We start from the raw sequence: 27,756 nt of genomic DNA, 5'->3' as shown, positions 1-27,756 counted from the left end.
ATGAAGAACAGCTAGGTTAAAAATGTGTTTTGAGGAGGGTTATGATTGCCATTCATTCATTCATATGGTTGTTGCTGTTGTCCAGTCACTCAGTCATGTCCAACTCTTGGCGAACCTGTGGTCGGCAGCATGCCAGGCTTCCCTGTCCTTCACCATCTCCCGGAGCTTGATCAAACTCACACCCATTGAGTCGGCGATGGCATCCAACCATCTCATCCACTGTTGTCCCCTTCTCCTCCCGCTTCAATCTTTCCCAGCATCAGGGTATTTTCAAATGAGTCAGGCCAAAGTATTGGAATTTCAGCTTCAGCATCAGTCCTTCCAATGAATATTCAGGACTGATTTCCTGTAGGATGGACTGGTTGGATTTCTTTGCAGTCCAAGGGACTCTCAAGAGTCTTCTCCAACACCACAATTCAAAAGCATCAATTCTTCGGCACTCAGCTCTCTTTATGGTCCAACTCTCACATCCATACATGACTACTGGGGAAAAAAAAACATAGCTTTGACCATATGGACCTTTTCTGGCAAAGTAATGTCCCTGTTTTTTAATATGCTGTCTAAGTTGGTCATAGCTTTTCTTCCAAGGAGCAAGCATCTTTTAATTTCATGGCTGCAGTCACCATGTGCAGTGATTTTGGAGCCTGAGAAAATAAAATTCTCACTGTTTCCATTGTTTCCCCATCTATTTGCCATGAAGTGATGGGACCAGATGTCATGTTCTTAGTCTTTTGAATGTTGAGTTTTAAGCCAGCTTTTTCACTCTCTTTCATTTTCATCAAGAGGCTCCTTAATTCCTCTTCGCTTTCTGCCATTAGGGTTGTGTCATCTGAATATCTGAGGTGATTGATATTTCTCTTCACAATCTTGATTCCAGCTTGTGCTTCATCCAGTCCTGCATTTCACATGATGTACTCTGTATATAAGTTAAATAAGCAGGGTGACAATATACAGTATTGATGTACTCTTCCCAATTTGGAATCAGTCTGTTGTTCCATGTTCACTTCTAGCTGTTGCTTCTTGACCTGCATACAGGTTTCTCAGGAGGTAGGCAAAGTGGTCTGGTATTCCCATCTCTTTAAGAATTTTCCACAGTTTGTTGTGATCCACAGAGTCAAAGGCTTTAGTGTAGTCATTGAAGCAGAAGTGGTAAACTGTATTTAATACCTTTTATTGTATTACACAATTGCACTCATCTCACACGCTAGTAAAGTAATGCTCAAAATTCTCTAAGCCAGGCTTCAGCAATACATGAACTGTGAACTTCCAGATGCTCAAGCTGGCTTTACAAAAGGCAGAGGAACCAGAGATCAAATTGCCAACATCTGCTGGATCATCGAAAAAGCAAGAGAATTCCAGAAAAGCATCTATTTCTGCTTTATTGACTATGCCATAGCCTTTGACTGTGTGGATTGCAATAAACTGTGGAAAATGCTGAAGGTAATGGGAATATCAAACCACCTGACCTGCCTCTTGAGGAACTTGTATGCAACGGTCAGGAAGCAACAGTTAGAACTGGACATGAAACAACAGACTGGTTCCAAATAGGAAAAGGAGTACGTCAAGGCTGTATATTGTCACCCTGCTTATTTAACTTATATGCAGAGTACATCATGAGAAATGCTGGGCTGGAGGAAGCACAAGCTGGAATCAAGATTGCTGGGAGAAATATCAATAACCTCAGATATGCAAATGACACCACCCTTATGGCAGAAAGTGAAGAGGAACTAAAAAGCCTCTTGATGAAAGTAAAAGAGGAGAGTGAGAAAATTGGCTTAAAGCTCAACATTCAGAAAAACTAAGATCATGGGATCCAGTCCCATCACTTCATGGCAAGTAGATGGGGAAACAGTGGAAACAGTGTCAGACTTTATTTTTGCGGGGCTCCAAAATCACTGCAGATGGTGACTGCAGTCATGAAATTAAAAGACGCTTACTCCTTGGAAGGAAAGTTATGACCAACATAGACAGCATATTGAAGAGCAGAGACATTACTTTGTCAACGAATGTCCGTCTAGTCAAGGCTAATGGTTTTTCCAGTAGTCATGTATGGATGTGAGAGTTGGACCATAAAGAAAGCTGAACACCGAAGAATTGATGTTTTTGAACTGTGGTGTTGGAGAAGACTCTTGAGAGTCCACTGGACTGCAAGGAGATCCAACAAGTCCATCCTAAGGGAGATCAGTCCTGGGTGTTAATTGGAAGGACTGATGCTGAAGCTGAAACTCCAATACTTTGGCCACCTGATGCGAAGAGCTGACTCATTTGAAAAGACCCTGATGCTGGGAAAGATTGAGGGCAGGAGGAGAAGGGGACAGCAGAAGATGAGATGGTTAGATGGCATCACCAACTCAATGGACATGGGTTTGGGTGGACTCCGGGATGTGATGGACAGGGAGGCCTGGTGTGCTGCGGTTCATGGGGTCACAAAGAGTCGAACATGACTGAGCGACTGAACTGACTGACTGTATTACAGTAAAATCTAAGATGCCATTGATTATAGGATAGAAACAACCCTTCTTTTATATCACTAAGTCAGAAAATAAAAACAACCCTGTCAATTATAACTATAAGATTTCACCAACTGGAAGATATATACCAATCTGAGATATTAAAATGTGAAAAAATATGCTGTAGAATTGATAAATTAGGCTAGATCATAATTATATAAAACATATCAGGTATAAAAGAAGGATAAAAAATTGTATCAGACATGTGCCCTCAAAAACATCATGTTCTCGTGGAAGAGACAGACATGGAAAGAACCCTGGCTTGAGTTGGGCCCTGGAGGGAAGAAGGAAAGAGATGGTGATGGAGAGGATAAGACAAGAGGCCAGAGAAATGGAAAGCTGCATGGCAGACCACTCTTGAGTTCTGTGTTACAGGGTAAGTGGAAGTTAGCCTGGGGACTTTTGGGGAAATGGGAATTGCAGGCAGAGGACAGGAAGTAGAATAGTATATGTGGGACTGCTGGCAATTCAGGGTTTTATAATGTGTAGGTAAGGCAGGGCCTCCAAGAAAGAGGTGATTCCAGAGAAGTAAATGGAAAGGAGGTTATGGCAAAATAGACGTTTATTCATTCACTCATGTACCAGTGATTCATTGATTATTTTACTGTGTGCCAGTCACTACACTGCTGCTGCTGCTAAGTCGATTCAGTCGTGTCCAACTCTGTGCGACCCCATAGACGGCAGCCCACTAGGCGCCCCCGTCCCTGGGATTCTCCAGGCAAGAACACTGGAGTGGGTTGCCATTTCCTTCTCCAATGCATGAAAGTGAAAAGTGAAAGTGAAGTCGCTGAGTTGTGCTCTTAGCGACCCCATGGACTGCAGGCTACCAGGCTCCTCCGTCCATGGGATTTTCCAGGCCAGAGTATTGGAGTGGGGTGCCATCGCCTTCTCCTGCGCTAGGCTCTAGCAAATGATAAGAGGAGCAAATAAATACCTGCCCTGATGAAACTTTAGCCTGTAGGTGACGATGTGAGAGAGACTGTGGTAAATTGGATAGACTTGAATTCCACACCTGTCTGATCCCCTGACTTGATATTACGACCTTCAGCCATTTGCTTTCTCTCCAAACTGTATTTTCCTCATTGGAAAAACAGTAATAATGATAGTACATAATTTATTGGGTGTGAGAATTAAATGAGGCAATGCACATAAAGCACACTGCAAAAGAGAGTTGGCACTTAATAAATGTTAGCTGTTCATTATTTTTATTGTTATCATTGAGTCCCTCTCTTTAAAAATCTCTCTTCTTCCTCTATTACTAATGCCTCCAAATGAAGTTTTGCACTTTTATTCTCTTAGTTATGATGTTGACCTTCACTAAAATACTTATGTGCTGGCAAGACTAGCATATGAAAATGACACTAGTCTTTAACATTTTGGCATAAATGGCATTAACAGAACCTTTCCAAGGTTAGATATGGCAGGTGAAAAAAAGCATAGGTCATAAGACTGGGCAGGCTGGAAGAAGGAGATGAGGCAGATAAATCAGGAACAAAAGATGCCTGACTAGGAAAAGAGAGTGGTCTAATGGTATAATGAATGTACCAGGTACTGGTGATGGGAGTGGGTGGGGATTAGGGTAGGGAGGAAGTAGGGGAAGGAAGCTGAAGTGGAGAATGAAGACATCTATGTGACAGTTTTCTCCAAAGCTGGCCCAATTAACCTGAAACCTTTTAATTCTTCCTTAAGTTCCACTCTCAGAGGTTTCGATTATATGTCCCTCTTCAAATATAGGAATGATGTGTTTAAAATATGGCCCATATGAAAGCAAGATATAATCACAAAAAATATCTTGCTGTAGAATTAAGTAAAACAAGCAAAGGCTTGATTCCAATGAGTTTGTTAAAGGGTATCAAGGACTCAAATGCTAGTTTGAGCAACTGAGCGACTTTGATCATCAATCTCTGAAAAGCATGTGAAGGGTTAACAGACTATAGTACCATGAAAGTGAAAGTGAAAGTCACTCAGCCGTGTCTGACTCTTTGTGACCTCATGGACTATACTATACAGTCCATGGAATTCTCCAGGCCAGAATACTGGAGTGGGTAGCCTTTCCTTTCTCCAGGGGATCTTCCCAACCCAGGGATTGAACCCAGGTCTCCCTCATTGCAGGCAGATTCTTTACCAGCTGAGTCACAAGGGAAACCCAAGAATACTGGAGTGGGTAGCCTATCCCTTTTCCAGCATATCTTCCCAACAAAAATTAAACTGGGGTCTCCTGCATTGCAGGCGGATTATTTTATCAACTGAGCTATCAGGTAAGTACCATAAGCCAGCAGTAAGAGATTCAAACAATGGCAAAAAAAAAAAAGAAAGAAAATCATTTGTTCTTTCTCAACTGAACTCTTCTGAGTAGGGGCCATAACAGTATGAATGTGTTCCAATATTAGATATTAAGCACCCTATAAATGCTTTTAAAGAGCACACAAGCTGGACTTGCCTGGTGGTCCAATGGTTACAAATATGTCTTCCAATGCAGGGGACATGGGTTTGATCCCTGGTTCAAGAACTAAGATTCCACATGTCCTGGGGCAACTGAGCCCTCACGCTGTAACTACTGAAACCTATGCACTCTGGAGCCCAAGTTCCGCAACAAGAGAAGCCACCACAATGAAAAGCCCATGCATCACAACTAGAGAGAAGCCTCCATACCATGCCGTTAGAGAAAGCCCATGTACCATGATGAAGACCCAGTGCAGCAAAAATAAATAAATTAATTTTTGAGAAAGAGCACGCAAGCCAAATTAACATGCTGAAAGAATGGGGGAAGGTAACTAGAAGTGACTCAATGAAATAATTCAGAAATTCTTAGCAAATTCAGGGGTAAACAGAAATGTAGAAGCCAGCAGCCTGCTGCTTTTATTGTGTATAACAAAGCCTTCTGGGAATCTTAACTGTCAGGTCCAGAAAACCATGTTTAAGGGGAATAAAGCAATACTTGTTCATTTTATGGTCAATCTCTGCTCTAATATGATCTCTTATTGCTTAATGATGATTCTGACAATTGTAGACTACTTGTTGTTGACATCCTAAGCTTTTAGGCCAACAGCTGTTTCAGTTTACTAAAACCTTGCAGTGTGTTTCTAGTTTTAGAACAAAATCTGCAAAGTTTCCTGTGACAAATGGAAAATTATAGTGATTAAGCAACTTTATTCCCATATACAATCTTCCTTTCTTTTCTTTTTCTTTCTCCCCCACCCTCACCTCCTTTTGTGTCTACCAAAGCAAATCATTGATTTTGGAGTCTTGGCATTTTATGATGATGTAACTGATTTTCTCAGTTTATCAATAAGTGAAGCTTGAGCAAAGTTAGGAAATCCTAACATGTGTTGGCATGAATCAAAAATTGTTTTCTATTAGCCTGGTTTGTGGATTTATTTATTTATTTTTCCTCTTCTGTTCACTCCTGTGTTACTTTCTATCAAACAGAATATGCTGATTTTTTGATTCGGAAAGTTAAATGAAAACTAAAATTTTTAAATTGCCTTCTCGCAAATCTCTTTCCTTTGTACTTCCCTGTCCATCAAATCAGCCACAACTTTAGAATGACTTCCCATGTCTCCTTTCTGACCTACGTTGAGTGTTTCACTTAATTTTACAGTCAGATATTTTTGTGATTATATCTTGCTTTCATATGGGCCATATTTTAAACACATCATGCCTCTATTTGAAGAAAGATATATAATTGAAACCTTTGACAGTGGAACTTAAAGAAAAAGTTCAAAAATACTGAGGCAGAAATTGTTAGACAGTATAGGACTCTGAGACCTCAGTTCCCTTTTTTTAATTTCAATTTTTTTTCTTCTCAAGTAAGCATCTCACTTCTTTAACCTAAAGCTAAACTCTTTGTTCCAGTTTCTAGGCATTCAGAAGAATGCTTCCCTGGTCTGGAGGATCATAATACATTCAGACCCAGGACAAGACAATCATTAACTGCTGTTCAGTTTATCAAGGAAAAAAAAACTCCAGGTAGACCACTAACTCTTAAACATACATCTGGTCCTGAAATGATGGTCTGGAGTCTTAAGGACGGGTTGAGGGATGGCGACACAATGTCTGGGGAAACTGAGAAACTGGGAACCAAAAGAAAGCCATAAAAATGACAAACTAGATATTGCGACATTTAAACTGGTCAGAAATTACAAGCATCTGGCCCCGAACCAACCAAAAACAAACAGATCAATTCTAATAAAGATACAAACTACTGTTATCTGCACCTTTTGGGGTGCTTCACCCCTTCTCAGTGTCTGTGCTTAGAGTTTTGTATCTCTATCCTTTAAAATAAACTTTGCCTGTATGTTTGCAAGTTTTTAGAATTCATTCTTCAGCTCCAGTTCCAAGAACAGAACTTGGTTTTCCACTTCAATAGGGAAAGGGTGGAGTCCATACTGTCCAGACAACTTTTCTTCATTTCCTGAATTTCAAGAATATATTTAATGAGATAGCAGAGGAATGTTCCAAGGTCATTGGATTAAAAAGGAAAAGTTAGAGGCTATAAAGAGACAAAATTGGACTCAAATTTAGTATTCAATGGAAATATGCAAATTTGTTAATATCTCTGCCCTTTACATATCTCTAAATTAGGAATAATATGGTCTATGCTGCAGGGTCATTGTAAATGTTAAAGGCATTATATGGATATAATTTACCACAGTTCATGATGTATAGTAATAATTCAATAAGTTTGAAGCTACCATACATTAATTCAACAAATACTTTTAAGCACCTAATAAATGCTAGGTTCTAATCACTGGAGATACAGCAATGAATAAAATAGACCAAAACATTCAACCTTTACGGATGGTGGTAAGTTCTAAAACCAAGGGAAAAAAGAGCAAGGGGAAGCCATGATGGGAGGGTTCGTGATTTTCAGTTGGGTGGTCATGTAAGCTTCCTGGGAAAGGTGACATTTAAGAGAAGTCTGAGGAGGCCTGGAAAGAAGGAAATGAAGATGTGCCTTTATAAATGGGCAGCTCCATAATAAAAAGACAGTTTGAAAGAGCACTCATCATGTATTCGTGATGCCTTGTCTTTCCGACTGAGCTACATTAAACGAAGCACAAAGCCCAGCTGGAGAACCCTGAGGCTATGCCCCAAATAAAAACATCCTCCAGGTCAAGAAAATGGAGGATTAAAGGCTAGTCATGGTATCTCCAGCCATTTGATTTCCATCTACTCTAGCTTCATTTCTCACATCAAAATATATATGAGTTCTTTAGATTATCAGCAGGGAAAAATTTATTCTATTACAGGTTGCATTAAGATTACAATCTTCCTTTTTCCCTCTACCAGAATATCAGGCACACATACACACACAAATTGTCTCTAGAGAGAAAAATTGCCCAGATAACTCTCTGCTTAGTGATGAAAAATAATTTCAGCTATGAGTTTGCAACCAAAGCAAAATCAGACTTGATTTTGAGCTCAGTGCAAAAAATAAAAGATTATTGTTGAGATCCCTTTTCTTGTCTTTTTCTTTTCCCTCTCCCTTTCTGTCTCTCTCTCTTGTGCCACCCCCCAAATCTCCCTCCCCCATTCTCTCTCTCTCTCTCTCTCTCTGGCTTTTCTGCACCCACCTCTACACTGGGAGCCTCAGTATGGAGGCAGTTCTGTTGGTATGGAAAGATGAGAGTGAATATTAAAATAGCTGGAGAGTCTCAGGAAGGGGATTATAAATATAAATTCTGAGCGGAAAAGGGCATTGCCATTTGCTTTCGTGTCTTCTGGCTGTTGGCCCAGGAAGAATACCGCCTGAATGCTTTGCAACGCAGAAGTAAAGCCTTACTACCAAAATGTTCTCTGAGACACAAACTTAAAGAAAATCTCCCAAAGGGTTCTGAACATTGAGGTGTAGTGATATTCAACAAATAACTCAAAAAAAGACTAAATTTTGCCTTCCCTTTCAATTTACACTTTTTAAATACAAAAATAGTTGCTACTCTATACTTACAGTACTGTGATGTTTAAAAGGTATATAGTTAGTTACACTTAGTTTTAAACTTTTTGCTATTATGAGGCATCTGACAATGAACCATGAATTATTGTGCAAAAATCTTTTCGCATATTCATACCAAGAACCAGAATTAATGGTTAAAATGAGAAACTTGATCTTTGGTGAGACGGACACGACTGAAGTGACTTAGCAGCAGCAGCTTACTAATCCAATATTTTCCCCCATTTCTCTCAGTTTACTATTGTTAATAGAGACAAAGCCTCAGAAGACCCTGGGTTTTGACCCCCAATCTCTAGGACCGCTCCCCAACCCTAACCTCCCTGTGGCATATATGATTAGGATGGAAATGAGGATGGAAATTGACAACCTATACCAGGGTTATATGACTGTGTGTATTAAATCACAAAGTTTTATTCAATAGTGTATGTCAAGTAGAAGCACATTCACCTACTAAGAGAATGCGTCCTAAACTGGCATGAGAACAGGGAAGATACAAATCTGTCCCTCAGCAAAATTACCGAGAGCCACATGCCAGTAACTTTCTAAGTACATTGTAAATAGCCAACCTGTAAATGAACATTCAAATGCTGGCAGAAAGAAATGCAGATCTACCATATTGCTTTCTTCCTGTTTTACCTGTATCAGGCCATTAGTCCATTCTTATTGTGCATTCTTATTAATTGTAAGGCTGCACAACTGAGTTTATTTGCTTTTCTAAGGAGACAGTCATTTAATCTGCAGATAATGATACTTTTGTCTTCACTGTGCTCATTAATCCCTGTTTTCCTGCTTCAGGCCTTATTGAATTAGCCAAAACAATCTTGTTTACTTTGGTTTTAATGACAGTGGTGCCAATATTATAGTATTATGTTCATGCCTCTCAATTCTGTAGCATACCTGTATTTAACAATACTTCACTCAAAAGTTTTAAATACAATACAATGAGGTAAACTATTTTGGTAAATTTACATGTGGAGGATAGTTTATTTTAAAATGGCATAGTTATGAATACCGTTAAGAATACTTTACATCTGAGGCCCCAAATTATCTGAAGTAGGCAGCCCTAAATCCTACAGGTTAGTGATTAACTAGGGCCCGGGTCCATATCCTTCTGGTTGTGAAGGAAGTGCTGTGCATAAGTGAAACAGTTCTTACTCAGGTCAAGTTATAAAGCTGTTCAAATCCAGACTAAAAATAATCTGCATGTCTAGAAGTTCTATTTGAATTTCACTTCTTTAGTATAAACAAAAGTGGTGCCACACCACTCTTTCTAGATGGTTACTCATAAGATCATAAGTTTACTGGACTGAAAGCGCCTTTAATAGCCCAAATACCCAAGATGTCAATGCCTGAGTCCCTTGAATAGCATATGTGAAAAGTATTTCTCCAGCCTAAGCTAATACTCCTAACATGACACGTAGCTCTTTGTATCCAAAGATACATGCTTTCAGAAGTGAAAACACCTATCTTGGTCATTTATAAACTCTAATACTGAACAATACCAAAAAACTTTCTCTTTCAACCACTGGCTCTTTAGGGCCAAATATTCTGTGGTTTGCTTAAAAACAAACGTATTCAAATTCTTCTTTTTTTTTTTTCAGGCAAACAAATCCTCCACTTCCTTGTATTTGCTCAATCACTCCTTAGTCGCTGATGTACACTGTCCGCTTTCCTGAGGCCACTGGAAACATTAACCTTCGCTTCCTGCCAGCTTCTGCTTCTAAACTGGATATACCAACGTTTCCAGTTCTTGCCTTAATTACATTCATTTCTACTTCTATTCACCTAGCTTAGAAAATTAAACTTCAGGGTCACCTTAACATGTCGTTGACAAAAGAAAACAAGATTAAAAATCTGATAAAATTAGATTTCCAAAAAGCTGGTCCTTACTAAATACTCAGTCTCTCTTTTGCCAAGTCAATAATTAACTTTTATATCTGTTTAGTATAGTTTGTCGGACTGTTGTTTTTTTAGTTAAGAGACCTAGGTTTTATTCTTTCTTGATTGTTCTCAGGTTTTTAGTCTGTAGAATGAGGGTTTGATGATCTCTAAATTCTCTTTTATATTTTAATCTCTGTCTTAATGTTGATGTTTATATGCCATAGAACAAGAAAACCACCTAACCCCTCTAAACATGTCAGCATAATTATTATCAGAAAAATTATATAAGAGGGTCCATACCACCTGTATTTATATGTGAGTTGCTTCAGTGGATTGAACAATTTTTTATAAATATATACACTATTATATAAGGTATGACAGCTGATTTGGTACATAGTTAATTAGTTAGTTAAGTCGCTCAGTCATGTCCTACTCTTTGCGACCCCGTGGACTGTAGCCCACCAGGTTCTTCTGTCCATGGGATTCTCCAGGCAAGCATACTGGAGTGGGTTGCCATTTCCTTCTCCATTTGGTACATAATAGGCTGATAAAAAGAAGTAGAAAGCTGGATACATGAGATTTTTAAAGTTATAGTCCTGTTTAAACCTTATAAAATTTTCTGGCATTTGAACATAAGAATTGAACAATGCAACAGATAAAATGATTCTCCTTTTAGCAGAGCCCAGAGCAAGGAGAACACATTGCCCATTACTGCTTTCTGGAACATTTTTCCAGGCATAAGTGTGTGCACTGCAAATTAATAGCACTCTCCCTTACCAAAAAGAATATGGGTTTCTTTTTCTCTATGTACCATCAAACATAAAGACAGTACTCATTAAAAGTTGAATAATAAAGAAGCTCCATTGGGTAGTTTAATTTTAGGAAGCATCAATGTTGACAATGGACCAAAAAGCATATTCTGTAAGGTTTAGAATACAATGTGGTTGCTCTCAATATCTAAAAACAGTTGTTGAAATCAGCATGATACAAATGCTCTGATACCTCAAATAAAGCATTCCCATTGCTCACATTATTTCATTAAAACATACAAACTCATGCACATTTACAACTTTACACTTCCCTATTTTGCCTCTGGGCTTCCCTCATAGCTCAATTAGTAAGAATATGCCTGCAGCGCAGGAGACCCAGGTTCTATTCCTGGGACGGGAAGATCCCCTGGAGCAAAAAATGGCAACCCACTCCAGTATTCTTGCCTGGAGAATTCCATGGACAGAGGAGCCTGGCAGGCTACAGTCCATGGGGTCTCCAGAGTTGGGCACGATTTAGCGACTAAACCACCACCCCCACCATTTGGCCTCTGTAAAAACTACATGGTCTGTATTTCTGTATGTGATTATTTTTTCTCCTGGTTTCCTCTCTTTCTGTCTTTGAATACCCATAGTATATATTTCAAACATTCTCCTAACGTTAAACATGTAATCTATGAATAATAATGCGGCTTATCAATTATATTTTATTGATGTGGTAGATCAGTTACGGGCAACATCGGAAAATTTTCCATCAATTTCCTTTCTTTTGAACTGCACAGAGCCTTAATAATTGGTTGGTTTCTGAACTGAATTGCCAAATACCTTTTTTCAAAATCCTTACATTCTCCCTCAGACTATGAAATCCCTCTCAACCCAAATACCAATAGAGTTATTGGTGAAGGACCTGCTTGCCAATGCAGAAGATGTAAGAGATGTGAGTTTAATCCCTGGGTCAGGAAGATACCCTGCAGAAGGGCATGGCAACCCAATCCAGTATTCTTGCCTGGAGAATCCCATGGACAGAGGAGCCTGGTAGGCTACAGTCCATGGGGTCACCAAGAATCAGACACAACTGAAGCAACTCAGCAACAACAACAACAAATAGAAGAGACAGAAGACAGAAAGCGTGCATAGCACCCCTACTCATGGTTCTGAGAAGAAAATCAAATAGGTCCCCAAAGAGCATGAACATTAAGTGATATAAATGCAGGAATCTGATTTAGGGAAGTTTTTAGTGTGTTTCTTTTGGTAGATTTTTTTTTTTTCATTGTGATGGTAAGAAGTGGTAGCACCATTATGAATGCAGAGAGAATATTTGCATTAAATATATGCAGAATATGATCTAGAGGTGCCTAGGCATCCAAGAAGAAAACATCTAGGAAGTGAAACCAGAGAGGCTCATAAGCTAAGATTGGAGCAGAACCCTGTAAGATGCATTATGGGAGCAGAACACAAGGTATAAGACAGGGCCGATGACCTGATCTGCTGGGGATTGGAGTCCAGCAGTGGATTTTAAGGATACGTAAGTCACTGCTGCTGCTAAGTCGAATCAGTCGTGTCCGACTCTGTGCGACCCCATAGACGGCAGCCCACTAGGCTCCACTGTCCCTGAGATTCTCCAGGGAAGAACACTGGAGTGGGTTGCCATTTCCTTCTCCAATGTATGAAAGTGAAAAGTGAAAATGAAGTCGCTCAGTCATATTCGACTCTTTGTGACCCCATGGACTGCAGCCCACCAGGCTCCTCCATCCATGGGATTTTCCAAGCAAGAGTACTGGAGTGGGTTGCCATTGCCTTCTCCGACATAAGCCACAGGGTAATGCAAAGTCTCAGGAACACTGTAGATTGTGAAACATGCAGGGAGACCATTTCTCTAAGGCAAGGACAGAAAGTTCCTCACTGTATAATAAAGTGTGTTTCTTCTGTGCACCCAGTACTTGCATTTAGTCAATGACAAACTATTAGATAAGTATCTCCCAGTTGGTATATAAACACTCAAACTAACTGAGTGGGATGTCCTTTCCCTTCAAACACCTTTCTGCTCTTTCATGCCAAGGGCTCTTAGACCTAGGGATTTTAAGTGTATCACTTTTGATTTCATATCTTACTTGAGCAGTGAGGGCTAAGTATTTACAGCTTGAATTTCTCTTGCAATTCTTATGTTTTTGATCAGTTTCTTATGAAGAGTGACCTTAAAGGGCACCCATATTCCCCCCAAGGCAGAGCTTGTTATTAATACAATGTTAAGGTTCAGTCAGAAGAACACCAAGCATTGCTCCCTCTGTTTTAAAAAGTTCTCTATATTAGCCCCTATTTGCACCTTTATGTAAGGAATCACTGTGTGGGGCAAATGTTCCTTTCTCTAGATAGCTTATAAGCATCTGGATAAATTTACCTTAGAAATTCAATTAACTTTATATTAAAAGGTCAATTAACTTGGCCATGGTAGAGACTGTTTTTAATTACTTTTCCTTGTAGGGCTTCTCTTCTTGTCCAAGCATAAGTGACACTATCAAATGATAGTCTCATTGCCTGTGGTTGCCTTAAATTCATATGCAAAACACACTGGAAATGACTGTCTTGGTTAAATGAATTAATAGGACACTCTTTGAGCAATTCATCACTCTTATAATCCTTAGGACATAAAATATCACAAGCAATAATAGAGTATTTTAGCTTAAACACAATGTATTAGATCATTCATGACAGTATCTTTCATTACCTGTCCTTGTTGGTTTCTGTTTTCTTGCTGAAAGATGATAATAAAGTAAAACTCCTCTGACAGTCAGTCCTTATTACATTACATCACAGCGTATTTTATGAAAAATGAGCAGAAGATGACATAAAAAACTATCCTATTCCATTAGAGGGCTCTTGGTTATCTTTGTGTTAAGATGTGTTATGTTGCCACAACTGAACTCATTCATGTAGGATTAGAACAATTACACTTAAGAGACTCAAGAAATCACTATTTAACCCTATGTGACAAGTGGTAATGTAGTGTTCACTTGTTACCAAGTGGCAACCTTTACTAACCATTACTCCATGATTGTTTCAAAAGAAAACAATAATAAGGATATCAACACATAAATAATATATATAACTCTATATTATTATATTATATAACATTATAAATAATATGACTATATATTATATTAATATATATCATTATATATACTATATATTATACACATTATCATTATATTAACTCAGACTTTCAGACAACTAGCAACTTTAAATCAAACACTACTCAGGAGTTTGATATGTGGCAAAGTCTGGAGATAAATTTTCTTATTTTATTTTGTAGAAAAGACCTACCTGCACCTTATAAAAGCAGTTTATAAACTTATCTGTATAAATCTCACTACAACCTGTGAGACATAATTCGTTGCCCCCATTTTACTGATGGGCAACCTGAAGCTTATGTTTCAGCCAAGTTCACACAGTTCACTAGTGGCAGAGTTAGAAACTACACCCTCATTAATCTGCCTGTCCAGACTTCCCATCTCCCCTTGGAAAAAAGTACTGGTTCTAAGTAGTGAGACCATGAACTGCTTATGAAAGCGAGTTGGGGAGTGTGCTGAATGCTTAGAGGGCAGCTGTGGACCTGAGTCAGAGGAAAGGAATGGTTTAGGCCACGGCAACTCAAAGAGTGGGGCCACAAGAGGGTAAATTAGCTGTGTCATTAAGCATATTTTTTTCATCATGATGCTTTCTCAATGAAAGAAGCTGTGCCTATCTCCTCAGGCACCAGCAATAGTCCACAAACCACCAACCAGTCTATGGATCTCGTTTAAGTGGTACAAGTTTAAGGAATGTCTTTTGAAATTGTCCTTTACTATGAACAGTTAAATCATTTGGTTCAATGCCACCCTCAAAATTATTCTATGTTTTTCCATGCTCTTTATATGTTTAAGAAAATAAAATCATACTTATCCCTATTACAGATAATAATGAAATCTGATGTCCTAGACCCCATAAATATATGGGGACATTAATCTTAGTTGAAGTGATATGGCTCTTACTAGTTTTAATAAACTAATCTCTTCCAAAAGTGAAGGAAAATGGCTTTTCTAAAGAATGAACAAAATTGCCATCAAACAGCATGATGTCTGGTGGTTTAGTTGCTGAGTCATGTCCGACTCTCACTAACCCATGGACTATAACCTGCTACCCGGGCAAGAATACCGGAGTGGGTTACCATTTACTTCTCCAGGGGATCTTCCCAACCCAGGAATCAAACTCAGGTCTCCTGCATTTGCAGGCAGATTCTTTACCAACTAAGCTATGAGGGAAGCTCATGATGTCTGGAGTGAAATCCAAATTTTAAAATGCATTGTTCATACCTGCACCACCGCCAATGCTTAGAATCTTAATTTCAGATTTTGTGTCTCCAATCCTGAAAAAAAAAAAATAGGCAGTTTAAGAAAAACGTGCCAGGAAGTTTATAAAATCTAATTATCAAGTCTAGTTGAAGAGAACAGATGAAAAGAACAGAACAAAAATTAGGCCAATATGAAAGGTGTCGATCATTTCAGTGGTTATATTGCGGTCTTTATAAATCTTTGGAAGTAAAGATCCCACTCATTAACAGTCTTAAACTGGGAGACTTTTAAAAATAGCACCATAAACATCTCAGAGGTAGGAAATAGCATTTGTTTAAAGACTATTTGGAGAATAAAAGCAGAAAAAGTGACTTTTGAGTCTGGTCATTATAATAAGCCATTCATTGTAAATGGGCTTCCCTGGTAGCTCAGATGATAAAGAATCCGCCTGCAATGTAAGAGACCTGGGTTCAATCCCTGGGTTGGGAAGATCTCCTGGAGAAGGGAATGGCTACCCACTCCGATATTCTTGCCTGGAGAACTCCATGGACAGAGGAGCCTGGTGGTCTACAGTCCATGGGGTTGCAAAGAGTCAGACATGACTGAGTGACACACACTTGTTTCATTGTAGATGGCAGAAAGGCGAAGGTGATTCATACTATCTCTATGATAGTTGCCTTCTTTCCTTCCTCTTGCTAACTTCCTTTCAATAAACAAATGTTAATTAAACATTTATTATGTGCCTGTCCTAGGCACTGATATATAAAAATGAGTAAGATACTACTTTTCTGTCAAGTTGAATTGTGAGATAATAAAAGCCAAGTATATGACTCTGTATAGGAATAGAGAGGACTTGATGGACTGGGATGCAATAGTAGGACTTTCTTCAGACTGATGTAAAATTTAAAAAAAAAATAATGGGTCAGAAAAAAGTAGGAGATGCACAGTGACTGCCACATGTTTCCAACTTGGATGACCAGGTGAAGTGTGGTATCGCAAAAGAAGCTGGGGGATGTAATTCTATGACAAGTTTACGTTTTGTCAGTTTTTTGTTTGTTTTGTGTTTTTAGCGTTTTGATAAACCTGAATGCAGCAGATATTTGAATATGCAATATTGAAGCTGGGTAGAAGAGAGATGGGATCTACGATGTACTCTGGAGAATTATCATAGAGTAATGGTCAAAACTAAGAGAATAGATTCTATAACCCAAGAATAAAAGAGAAGAGTAGTGGGATCGTGACACAGTACCAGGTTTTAAAAGTAATGGGATAATGGGGAACGCACAAAGAAGACACAGAGCGAAACGGCAGAGCTCAGAGAGGTGATCGGAGAATTAGAGAAGGAAAAAAGCCAATGATAGTGTCAGAGGCATAAGAGTGTGCAACTAAACAATAAAAAAGACAACTCTCTCACCCTAGATCACCAGCCCAGGCTGGATGCATGAGACAAGTGCTCGGGCCTGGTGCACTGAGAAGACCCAGAGGAATCGGGTGGAGAGGGAGGTGGGAGGGGGGATCGGGATGGGGAATACATGTAACTCCATGGCTGATTCATGTCAATGTATGACAAAAACCACTACAATATTGTAAAGTAATTAGCCTCCAACTAATAAAAATAAATGAAAAAAAAAAGACAACTCTTTGTTGAATTTGGCAATATGACTATCTGATGACAGCAGCTTTAAAGGAGGTTGACAGCTGCAGTCAGATGGCAGTGGGATTAAACGTGAAATCGATAAAGAGAAAGAAGACACAGAGATTTTTGAAAAAGGGTGAAAGAGTGAAAAGGAAAAAGAGGAGACTGGAGGGGAAACATGAACTGAAAGCATGGTGCTTGTTTGTGTTTTAGGATGCTAAACAAGCTTGGTTTTTGGCTGAAGTGAGGAGGCTGCCCGGAGAGATAGGAAGAACACAGATTCAACCAGGGTTCTTAAAAATACTAGAAAGCAGACAGTCAAGGACATCTGTGAATGACTTGCCTTCCTCAGTTCTAATTATCTTCCAACTCATGATCATAAGTATTAGTATACCCATCCCTCTCTGTGCACTTGATTAATTCTTGAAGATGCTTCTATCTGCGGAAAGAATAGTGAGGTTACAGAGCAGAGCACCTAGGCCCATAGGTTGAAATCGTAGCTTAGTAATATGTTACCTTGAATGAATTATTCTCTGTACCTTTATTACTAAGAAATAGGATTATAATACCTGCTACCATATAGGGTTATAATTATAGTATCTGCTTTTTGAAAGAGTTGTGAGGATTAAGTGACATAATTTATGTGACTCCTTTAGAAATGTGTCTGCACATGACAAGTACCCAACTTATTCTAAGCACAGCTAAGTAATTTATATGAATTATTTTTCTAAATTTTTATTATTGAAATACAGTTGACTTACAGTGTTGTGTTAATTACTATTATAGGGCAAAGTGATTCAATTATACATTGATATATACATTCTTTTTTATATTCTTTCCCATTATTGTTTATCACAGAATATCAGGCATAGTTCTCTGTGCTACATGACCTTGTTGTTTATGAATTCTATATATAAAAGCTTACATCTGCTAACCCCAACCTTCTGCTCCCTCCCACCCAAAATCCCTTCCCCCTTGGCAGCCAGCAGTCTGTTCTCTATGGCCATGATTCTGTTTCTATTTCATAGATAGATTCACTTGTGCCATTTTTTAAATTCCACATATAAGAGATTTCATATGGTATTTGTTTTTCTCTTTTTGATTCACTTCACTTAATATAACCTCTAGTTGTATCCATGTTACTACAAATGGCATTATTTTGGTCATTTTTATGACCGAGTAGTATTTCATTGTGGATATACACCACATCTTCTTTAGTCATTCATCTTTGATGGACATTTGGTTGTTTCCATGTCCTGGCTATTGTGAATAGTGCTTCTCTGAACATAGAAGTGCACGTATCATTTCGAATTACAGTTTTGTCTGGATATATGCGCAGGAATGGGATTGCTGGACTCATATGGTAATTCTGTTTCTAGCTTTCTGAGGAACCTCCATACTATTTTCTATAGTGGGGGCACAAGCTTACATTCCTACCAACAGTGTAGCAGGATTCTCTTTTCTCCACATCTTCTCCAGCAATTGTTATTTGTTGACTTTTTAGTGATGGTCATTCTGATCAGTGACAGGTGGTACCTTATTTTGGTTTTGATTTGTATTTCTCTAAGAATTAGTAATGTTGGGCATCTTAACATGTGCCTATTGGCCATCTATTGTGGGGTCACTGCTCCTTTCTCCTGGGTCCTGGTGTGCACAAGATTTCGTTTATACCCTTGCAGAGTCTGTTTCCTCAATCCTGTGTAAGTTCTAGAGGCTCTATGATGGGTTAATGGTGACCTCCTCCAAGAGGGCTTATGCCATACCCAGGTCTACTGCACCCAGAGCCCCTGCCCCCACAGCAGTCCCCTGCTGACCCATACCTCCTCAGAAGACACCCAAACAAAGTTCTGTCTCAGTCTCTGTGGGGAAATCTGTATGCAGGTCAAGAAGCAACAGTAAGAACTGGACATGGAACAACAGACTGTTTCCATATTGCAAAAGGAGTGAGTCAAAGCTGTAGATTGTCACCCAGCTTATTTAACTTATATGCAGAGTACATCATGAGAAATGCTGGGCTGGAGGAAGCACAAGCTGGAATCAAGATTGCCGGGAGAAATATCAATAACCTCAGATATGCAGATGACACCACCCTTATGGCAGAAAGCAAAGAACCAAAGAGCTTCTTGATGGAAATAAAAGAGGAGAGTGAAAAAGTCGGCTTAAAACTCAGCATTCAGAAACTAAAGTCATGGCATCTGGTCCCATCACTTCATGTCAAATAGATGGAGAAACAGTGGAAACAGTGTCAGACTTTATATTTTTGGGCTCCAAAATCACTGCAGATGGTGACTGCAACCATGAAATTAAAAGACACTTGCTCCTTGGAAGAAAAGCTATGACAAATTTAGCTTATTAAAAAGCAGAGACATTACTTTGCCAACAAAGGTCCATCTAGTCAAAGCTATTGTTTTTCCAGCAGTCATGTATGGATGTGAGAGTTGGACTGTAAAGAAAGGAGAGCACTGAAGAATTGGTGCTTTTGAACTGCGGTGTTGGAGAAGACTCTTAAGAGTCCTTTGGACAGCAAGGAGATCTAACCAGTCCATCCTAAAGGAAATCAATCCTGGGAGTTCATTGGAAGGACTGATGCTGAAGCTGAAACTCCAACACTTTGGCCACCTGCTGGGAAGAACTGACTCATTTGAAAAGACCCTGATGCTGGGGAAGATTGAAGGTGTGAGGAGAAGGGAACGACAGAGGATGAGATGGTTGGATGGCACCACTGACTCAAGGGACATGAGTTTGAATAAACTTCGGGAGTTGGTGATGGACAGGGAGGCCTGGCATGCTGCAGTGCATGGGGTCACAAAGAGTCAGACATGATTGAGCAATCAAACTGAACTGAACTGAAGTGATTGGCCATCTCTACTAACTCAGAGGATTAAGAATCTGCCTGCAGTGTGGGAGACTGGGTTTGATCCCTGGGTTTGGAGGATCCCCTGGAAAAGGAAATGGCAACCCACTCCAGTTTTCTTGCCTGGAGAATCCCATGGACAGAGGAGCCTGGTGGGCTACAGTCCATAGGAGTGCAAAGAGTCAGACACAACTGAGCAACTAACATTTTCACTTTCACACTTTTCATTGGCCATCAGTAATGAATTAACTCTTTGATTTCTTAAAACACCTCTGTGAGTTAGATACTATTATTATTCCATTTCATATAGTATGATGATACCTAAGAATTATTGAAAACTTGCTATTTTCCAAGCAAGGATCTAAGTGCATTATATGTGACAACAACAATAAGCTACTATTTATAGCTATATACTATAGCCCACCCCACTCTGATCTCTACCTCCAGACAGGTGATTGAATAATTCCTCCCTGAGGAAATAACCCATCTCACTGATAAGCTTATCTATATTGGTATCTGAGGATCCTCCATCAAGAGCTAAGTCCACATCTAATTACTACAACTAGTCGGCTGCTCAACAGACAGTTTCAGTACGTACACAAAGAGGATCTGAACCAATTTTTAGTGCCTCATTATTTAACTGGATGGACAACCAAGGGTTATCAGGTAGTTGGGGAGCTCCCCTAACATGGTGGTGGTGCTGGTTTAGTCACTAAGTCGTGGCCAACTCATTACAACCCCATGGACTGTAGCCCACCAGACTCCTGTCCATGCGGTTTCCCAAGCAAGAATACTGGAGTGAGTTGCCATTTCCTTCTCCATGGGATCTTCCCAACAGAGAGATTGAAACAGGATCTCCTACTTTGCAGGTGGTCTCAAGCATTGCAGACTGATCCTTTACTGACTGAGCTACCAGGAAAGCAATGACAGAGAGACCAAAAGAAACAGAAAAGGAGAAACAGACCAAAAGAAACAGAATTCAGGAGAAACACACAGAAAGCGGAGGAAACTTTTATAATAGATAAAAGAAGGTAGACTATCTGTGAAAGATGACTAGGATGCTATAAAAAAGGAATATTCTTGGAATTTAAAAACACAATACCAAACAATAGAGGGCTGAAAGATAAAATTTGGAGAAACTGGAAATATAAGAAAATTAGAGAATTGATTTAGGAGGTCCTCTGTTTGATGAATAAAAGTTCCAGAAAGACAAAAAAAGAGGGGAGGAATGATTAAATAATACCAAAGCTTCCCTGAACTGAAGGATCTGAATCTTAATTGAAATGTCGCAGGGACTACCCACAAAAATGGGTGAAAAATACCCACACCATAAATTATTATCTTAAAATTTCAGAATACTAGATATAAGAGAAGATCCTTACAAAGAACCAGAAAGAAAACACAGTAGCAAAAGGTCGCAGGCTAAAGATGAAGAATTTGAACAGCATTAGGTTTCTCAATAGTAACTAGAGGCTATGGTGCTGGTTTAGTCGCTAAGCCGTGTCCGATTCTTGCAATCCCATGGACTGTGGCCTGCCAGGCTCCTTTGTCCATGGGATTCTCCAGGCTAGAATACTGGAGTGGATTGCCATTTCTTTCTCCAGAGGATCTTCCCAACCCAGGAATTGAATCTGGGTCTCCTGCATTGCAGGCAGTTTCTTCACCAACTAAGCTGTGAGGGAAGCCCTCTAGTGGTTATAAAACCATGGAAAAATGTCTTTAAATTTCTGGTATAAATTCATTTTCAGTGCAGAGTTTTATACCCTAACTATCTAACTCTAACAAAGATGAGCAGAGAGAAGGCACTTTTAAACATACAAAGTCTCAAAAAATTTACTTCCCATGCACTCATTCTTAGAAAACCCTTAAAGGATTAACAGGGGGAAAAAAGATTAAAGAAACCAAGAAAAACACAGCATGGAATTCGGAATCAGAGAATTTAGTACTGGAGAGAGGAGAAGAGAATTTCTATAAGGTGAAATAAATTCCCTCATCAGGCCAAAACCAAATCAAGCCAAACTGGAAAAAAAAGAACAGAGAAGTCCAGAAACAATGTTCCCATGAGGAAAAATTAACAGATTACTTGATCTGTTGGAATATATTGAGAGATTAATATTTCTGTTTGAGGTATAAATAGTGATAGGTACATAGAAAACTAAGGATATAAACTAAAATCAATAGGTAACTCTAGGAAAAACAAAAAGGTATGCATGAAATGGAATGTAATGATAGTATAAATGCATTGTTCAGTTATGAATAATATGTACAGACAAAATGATATGATATAAACTAATAAAAATTTAAACATATGTAAGGTATATATGCATGTATAAACACACACATATATATACATGCTATATATGTACATATAGTGGGGAGAGAGATGTGCATGTTTATTTAGCACTTTTAATACATCAAAATTAAGAAAGAGAATAACATGTTACTTAGAATTAGGAAAGAAAATTCCATAAGAAATAACAAAATTATTTCAGAATGTTGAAAGTCATTGTCTCTAGAGAACATGAATCAGGAATGGGAGTGGTTAGGGTAGGAAACCACTATTTTTGTTGTTGTTACTGTAAGCTTTTCAGAATCATTTGACATTTTAAAATATAAGCACATCTTGCTTTAATAAAAATGAAAAATTAAGCAGACATGTTGCCCGTTGACAACTGATAAACAACTTTAAGTAGTAGTTTTGAAAGTCCTTTAGCTAAATCTCATTTCACATCACCTTCAGAAAAAAGTTACTTTAAAAAAATATGATTCAGATGATTTCTAATTGGATATTACCACTATAAGGCAAACTTAGTTACGCCTTTGAAAATATTCAGTAGTTCACAGATTTCACATTCAGTATTCCAATTAGATTGTATACACTTGAAGACAGGACAGGGGGTCATCATTCATTATGTTCTGTGTATCCATTGTATGTCTTCAAACCAAACTGATGGCTGAAGTCAACTATGGATCTGCATAACCACAGACTAGAACACAGATGCTTAGTACTGCAAAAGAACTCAGAAATCAACTCATTACCTTTAACTTGGAAATGAGCAAAAAGACCCAAAGAAACTATAATTTGTTTTTGGATAAAGAACTGTTTATATTCTATCTGCTTTGATTTTTGCTTTATTTTCCTATTGTGTGTGTGCTCAGTCACTCAATCATGTCCAACATTTTACAACTCCGTGGACTGTAGCCCACCAGGCTCCTCTGTCCATGGATTTTTTGACAATACTAGAGTTGGTAGCCATTTCCTCTTTCAGGGGATCTTCCCCACACAGGGACCGAACCTGTGTCTTCTGCATCTCCTGCATTGGCAGGTGGACTTTTTATCACTGTGCCACCTGGGAAGTCCTATTATCCTATTATTTATTAATATATAACAATCAGTTTTTTTTTTTAAAAATTGAAAACTGAACCATGGCAAATAAAAGATAGAAAAGGAAACAAAATTCCATATATTATACATCCAAGGATGCCTTCTCTAGTCAGGCAGATTTAACTGCCCTGGTGAAAGAATTTCAGGCCTAAAACAGAAAAATCCAACCAAAAGACTAAAATGTCAGGTTTTTTTGCTGTTGCAAATTGGATCCACAGTCATTTTTCCCAGTTTTCCATCATTATTTCCTGAAGCAGCTTCAGGTTACAGCAATCCGCCCCCAGATAGGTGATTTGATTATCTTTACCATGTGGAATCTGTTACTCTCATAATGCTTATCAGCTCTGGCACAAATTGAACACATTAATCACCAAAAAAAAAAAGCAGTCTGCCAGAAGGATAAGAACTAGTGAGTTTCACTGATAATGGAAAAATGCTTTGGTAGGGCCACATTGTTAATATTAACTTGAAAGTAAAAAGACAATTTTTCTTTTGGAGAGTGGTAACTATGATAATGGATAAGGAAAATGAATTTAAATGGGTGTTAGAAGAACTGAGAGGCATCCACTCAATCTCCAGGGGTAAACAGTATTTGGTAATTATTTGATTCTGATGCAAAGAACACCAGACTCTGGGATTTTTTGAAACATAAAATTTGGAAGAGGGCCAAAAAAATCTCATCTCAAAGATTTGGATCTTATCTTTTCCCAAAGGAACATGAATTTGTGCCTTCAAAGGGTTAACGCTTATCTCCGAGCAGCTTGAAATCCGCACAAATCAGAGCCTTTGAATGTTTCTAGGGATCCGCTCACCGAATCGCGGCGGAAGGGGCGCAGAGCCGCTCGGGGACAAGCTGCGCGGCTATCAGTTCCTCTTATCCCGCAGCCCAGCCTGCCGCCCGGGCATGACCCATCTATCACTGCACAGAGCGCGCCCAGGCTTGTCCCTTGCACAAAAGACGGCCTGTATTTTCTGTTGCTGTTACCTTGCTATTATGCCCGGCAGCTTCTTGTCCATGAATTCCTGCATACACTGGTGCTCCGTGGAATTGCTGAGAAACCTCCGGAAAGACTCAACGTATCTGCTGTGGTCAGTAAACAGGCTCCTCATGGAAGATGCCATTTTTGGTTTTCTGAGAGACAGAGAGGGAAGGGACGTTTAACTTCCTTCCTTTCCCTTCCTAGTTCCTTCTTTCTCTCCTCACCCCCACCGGGTTCTAGCCAAAAAAAACAAACCCCACAACAGGCCTGCTTTGAATTGAAAGTGCTGGCAAGGCTGGGTGTGCAAAAGCTGATACTAAGTCAGTATTTGTACAAGACTTTGTCCCTGAGACTTCACCTGGGCACAGTTATCTTAGAAGAAAAGGAGGTGGTTAATGCAGAGCAGTAAATCCACTGCTGAACCTTGCTTTAAAACTCAAGTTCAGAATGTTGTAAAAGCAGACAACATTCAAATCACTTCCTGTTTTGGCAGCAGCTGCCTTGGGTAAGTTCCCAGTGGGGAAGTGGCCATCAAAGCGATAACAACAAGATCAAAAGGTATAGGCCAGTTCAAGGCTTTACTTCTCTTCCAGAGATCAACAGCTGCTGAATCTTTAACAAAAGGTTGTCATCTGCCTCCAGGCTTTCTGTAGGAGAGGTCCCTGCCTTCACATCCCCGGCACACTTAAACTTTAAACTCTGCTGCATTTTTTCAGGTGCTGGTTTGTTGTGATTCAGGAATGGAGCTTTTGGGTTGGCCATAAAGGTCATTCAGGTTTTTCCATAAAATGTTATACCAAAACCCTAAGTGAATGTTTCGGCCAACCTCAAATTAACTGAAAGGTCTGAGAAGCCTGTTTGGGGGATGAGGATGGAGGAGGGGATGAGGAGTGTGAGAACCCAGTTGCAGGGAAAAAATGCAGGGCCCTGGAGCCCTTCAATCCAGTTGGAAGCCTTCCCTAAGAACTTCTGAACAAGGGATCCTAGACTTTTAGGGTTGGATTAGTCTTTGGAGGCCATGTTGTGTCCCCTGTCAAAAGACTCAAAGTGTTTGAGCCTTTTACCTAGGAAATGGTCTTTAAGAAGGCCACCCCTATACCAACATGGGATGTTAATAATAATACGGTCCAAATCATGGAGAATTATGAGAATTAAATTAATTCATATACGTGTCTTAGAAATGTGTCTGCCTAAACCATTCTCCTTTTCTGATTCTGTTCCAAAGCTGCCCTCTAAGCATTCAGCACACTCCTCAACCCTCTTTTATAAGCACCTCATGGTCTCACTACTTAGAGCCAGGGCTTTTATCCAAGGAGAATGGAAAGTCTGGAATGAACTGTGGGAACTTTACTGAAATACAAGCTTCAGTTTGCTTATCAGTAAAATGGGAATGAGTTATGTTTCATAGGTTGTAGTGAGATTTATATAGATAATATTTATAAAGTCCTTTTAGCATGTTATTACTGCTTAAGGGGCAGGCTGGTCCTTTCTGCAATGATAAAACAACAAAAAAGCAGTTATTTTATTTATGGACACTAAAAATTGAGTTTACTATTTATTTTCCCTTGTCACCAAATATTACTCTTCTTCAGACGTTTTTCTGATCATTTAACCATGCAAATTCTTAGCTCGTGGGCTGCACAAAATCAGGTGCTGGCCTGGATTTGACCCTAGGGCTCTGGCTGTACTTGTGTGCTGGTGCTCAGTAACTCACATGTCTGACTCTGTGACACAGTGAACTGTACCCACCAGGCTCCTCTGTCCATGGAATTTTCCAGGCAATAATACAGGAGTATTAGACAACCCAAGAGTGGGTTACCATTTCCTCCTCCAGGGGCTCTTCCCCACCCAGGGAATGAACCCCTGTCTCCTGCATCTCCTGCATCAGTAAGCAGACCCATAATCTAGCTCCCAGGCCTCCCTCCATACGTGTAACTGCTTAACTCCCATCTCTATGCAGCCAGCCTCACCCTCTTCATACTGACTCCCACAAGCTTTAATTCATCTATTACCATTTTCCACTCTTCTATTTAGACCTCAGTCCAGATCATTCATTCACGTAATTCATCTACTGAACAAATATTGAATAAGGATTTACTGTGTGCTATTCTGCTGAGAAAAATTAACCTTAATCTTGATCTTTCTACTGAAAACTACCTTTAACTAAAACCTCACTTGAGGCCATCACTGTCTAACTTACTGTCACATCTTCCCCAACAACCTGCTTTACAGATGTAACTCACTAAGGATTTCCTCTCCATTCTCATTGCTTCCATGATGTTTGAGATTTCCCCCCACCTTTTTTTTTTTTTTTTTAACCTATTGTGCTATTTTTCCTGGCTTTCCTTCACTAGGAGTCACACAGATCCTAGCCAAGTTTATTGTCACTGCCGAATTCAGTTTTTGAAAGCACAGTTTTGATAAGGTCACTCCTCTCCCCCCAGATATCTACTGTCTGTCTCCTCACTGATCCCTAAGTCCAGGACTCATTCTGTGACCCACCCCCACCTCCAAATCATTGAGATTTATGTTTCAGTTTTCTTGAGACTCGTCATTGGATCCCTGCAAACTGTGTTGCTTATCTGAGTATGTCTCTGTGTTTGCCTGCCTGGACCTCTCTTCATAATAGATGCTCCCTGTAAACAAAGTGCTGCTTCTTCTGTTGCCCCACCCACTAAAAGTTTTCCCATTCTTCTTAAGCTACTAGAAGCCTTCCATATTTCCCTCAAAAGGATTAGCACTCATGTACTTCATTTCTGAGCCTCTTGTAACTTTGATAGTATTTGTCTTTGTGTCATGGTTTATTAATGTATTTGCCTCATTTCCCTGGCTGGTTCCCATGTGATTGCTAGTTCAGAGAGATAGAAACTGTGTCACAACTACTCTCTCTGACATGTGCTGCTCACAGTAGGCTTTCAGTTATTTTAAATGATTAAAAATGTGCTTGATCATTTTACTCTGAAGATGCTTTCCATAATCAGAGGTTCTTCAACCTTTTTCTTGTTGGACAACACTACCTGTTACTAACACAATCAGAGTTCCATGTATTGACTGTTAATGTGCCAGGAACTATGTGGATTTTTTCAAATTCAGTATAGGATTTTTACTTTGTAGTCCTGTGAATGTTCCTACATGACAGATAAGAAGACAGATTCTGAGGGATTGGGTCCTTTGCTGAGTGTATCCAGGGTGTGGTAGGCTAAGCATGTAACTCCAGTCTGTCAAATCCTAAGACCAGTGCTCTCACAAGTCTTTATATTCAGCCAAAATCTGCACACACTGCCCCTCTATAATTTCTACATAACATTCTTGTCTCTGGTTGTTTAAACAGAATGATTCTAATTCCTTGTCCATATAATTAATCCATTAAAAACTTTGAAATTGACTTATGGAATAGCCCTACTCCCAAAGGTGTCTCTTCTGTAGTAATTCTTAGTCCATTTGGACTGGTCTAACAAAAAT

At 39.3% G+C, this 27,756-nt stretch overlaps 1 protein-coding gene across 3 annotated transcripts in view; it reads right to left on the bottom strand.

Annotated features, from left to right (window-relative positions):
* Nucleotides 1–24,740, bottom strand: part of HNMT (histamine N-methyltransferase) — a 40,080-nt gene extending 15,340 nt beyond the window's left edge. Inside the window, exons 1-3 of one of the 3 annotated variants that reach the window (XM_043487924.1) lie at nucleotides 24,653–24,740; nucleotides 24,300–24,446; nucleotides 15,461–15,513 (exon numbers count right to left, since the gene is read on the bottom strand). In XM_043487924.1, coding sequence (XP_043343859.1) covers nucleotides 15,461–15,513; nucleotides 24,300–24,436 — 190 coding nt within the window. In that variant the 5' untranslated portion in view covers nucleotides 24,437–24,446; nucleotides 24,653–24,740. Of the gene's footprint in view, nucleotides 1–15,460; nucleotides 15,514–24,299; nucleotides 24,618–24,652 lie in introns of those variants that run through there. The other 2 variants (XM_043487923.1, XM_043487925.1) reach the window with 2 other exon arrangements.
* Between the last annotated feature and the right edge of the window lie 3,016 nt (nucleotides 24,741–27,756).

Source organism: Cervus canadensis, chromosome 15, assembly GCF_019320065.1.
Source record: "Cervus canadensis isolate Bull #8, Minnesota chromosome 15, ASM1932006v1, whole genome shotgun sequence".
NCBI lineage: Eukaryota > Metazoa > Chordata > Mammalia > Artiodactyla > Cervidae > Cervus > Cervus canadensis.
Note: the sequence above shows the minus strand (reverse complement) of the source record. Positions and strands in the feature narration are given on the sequence as shown.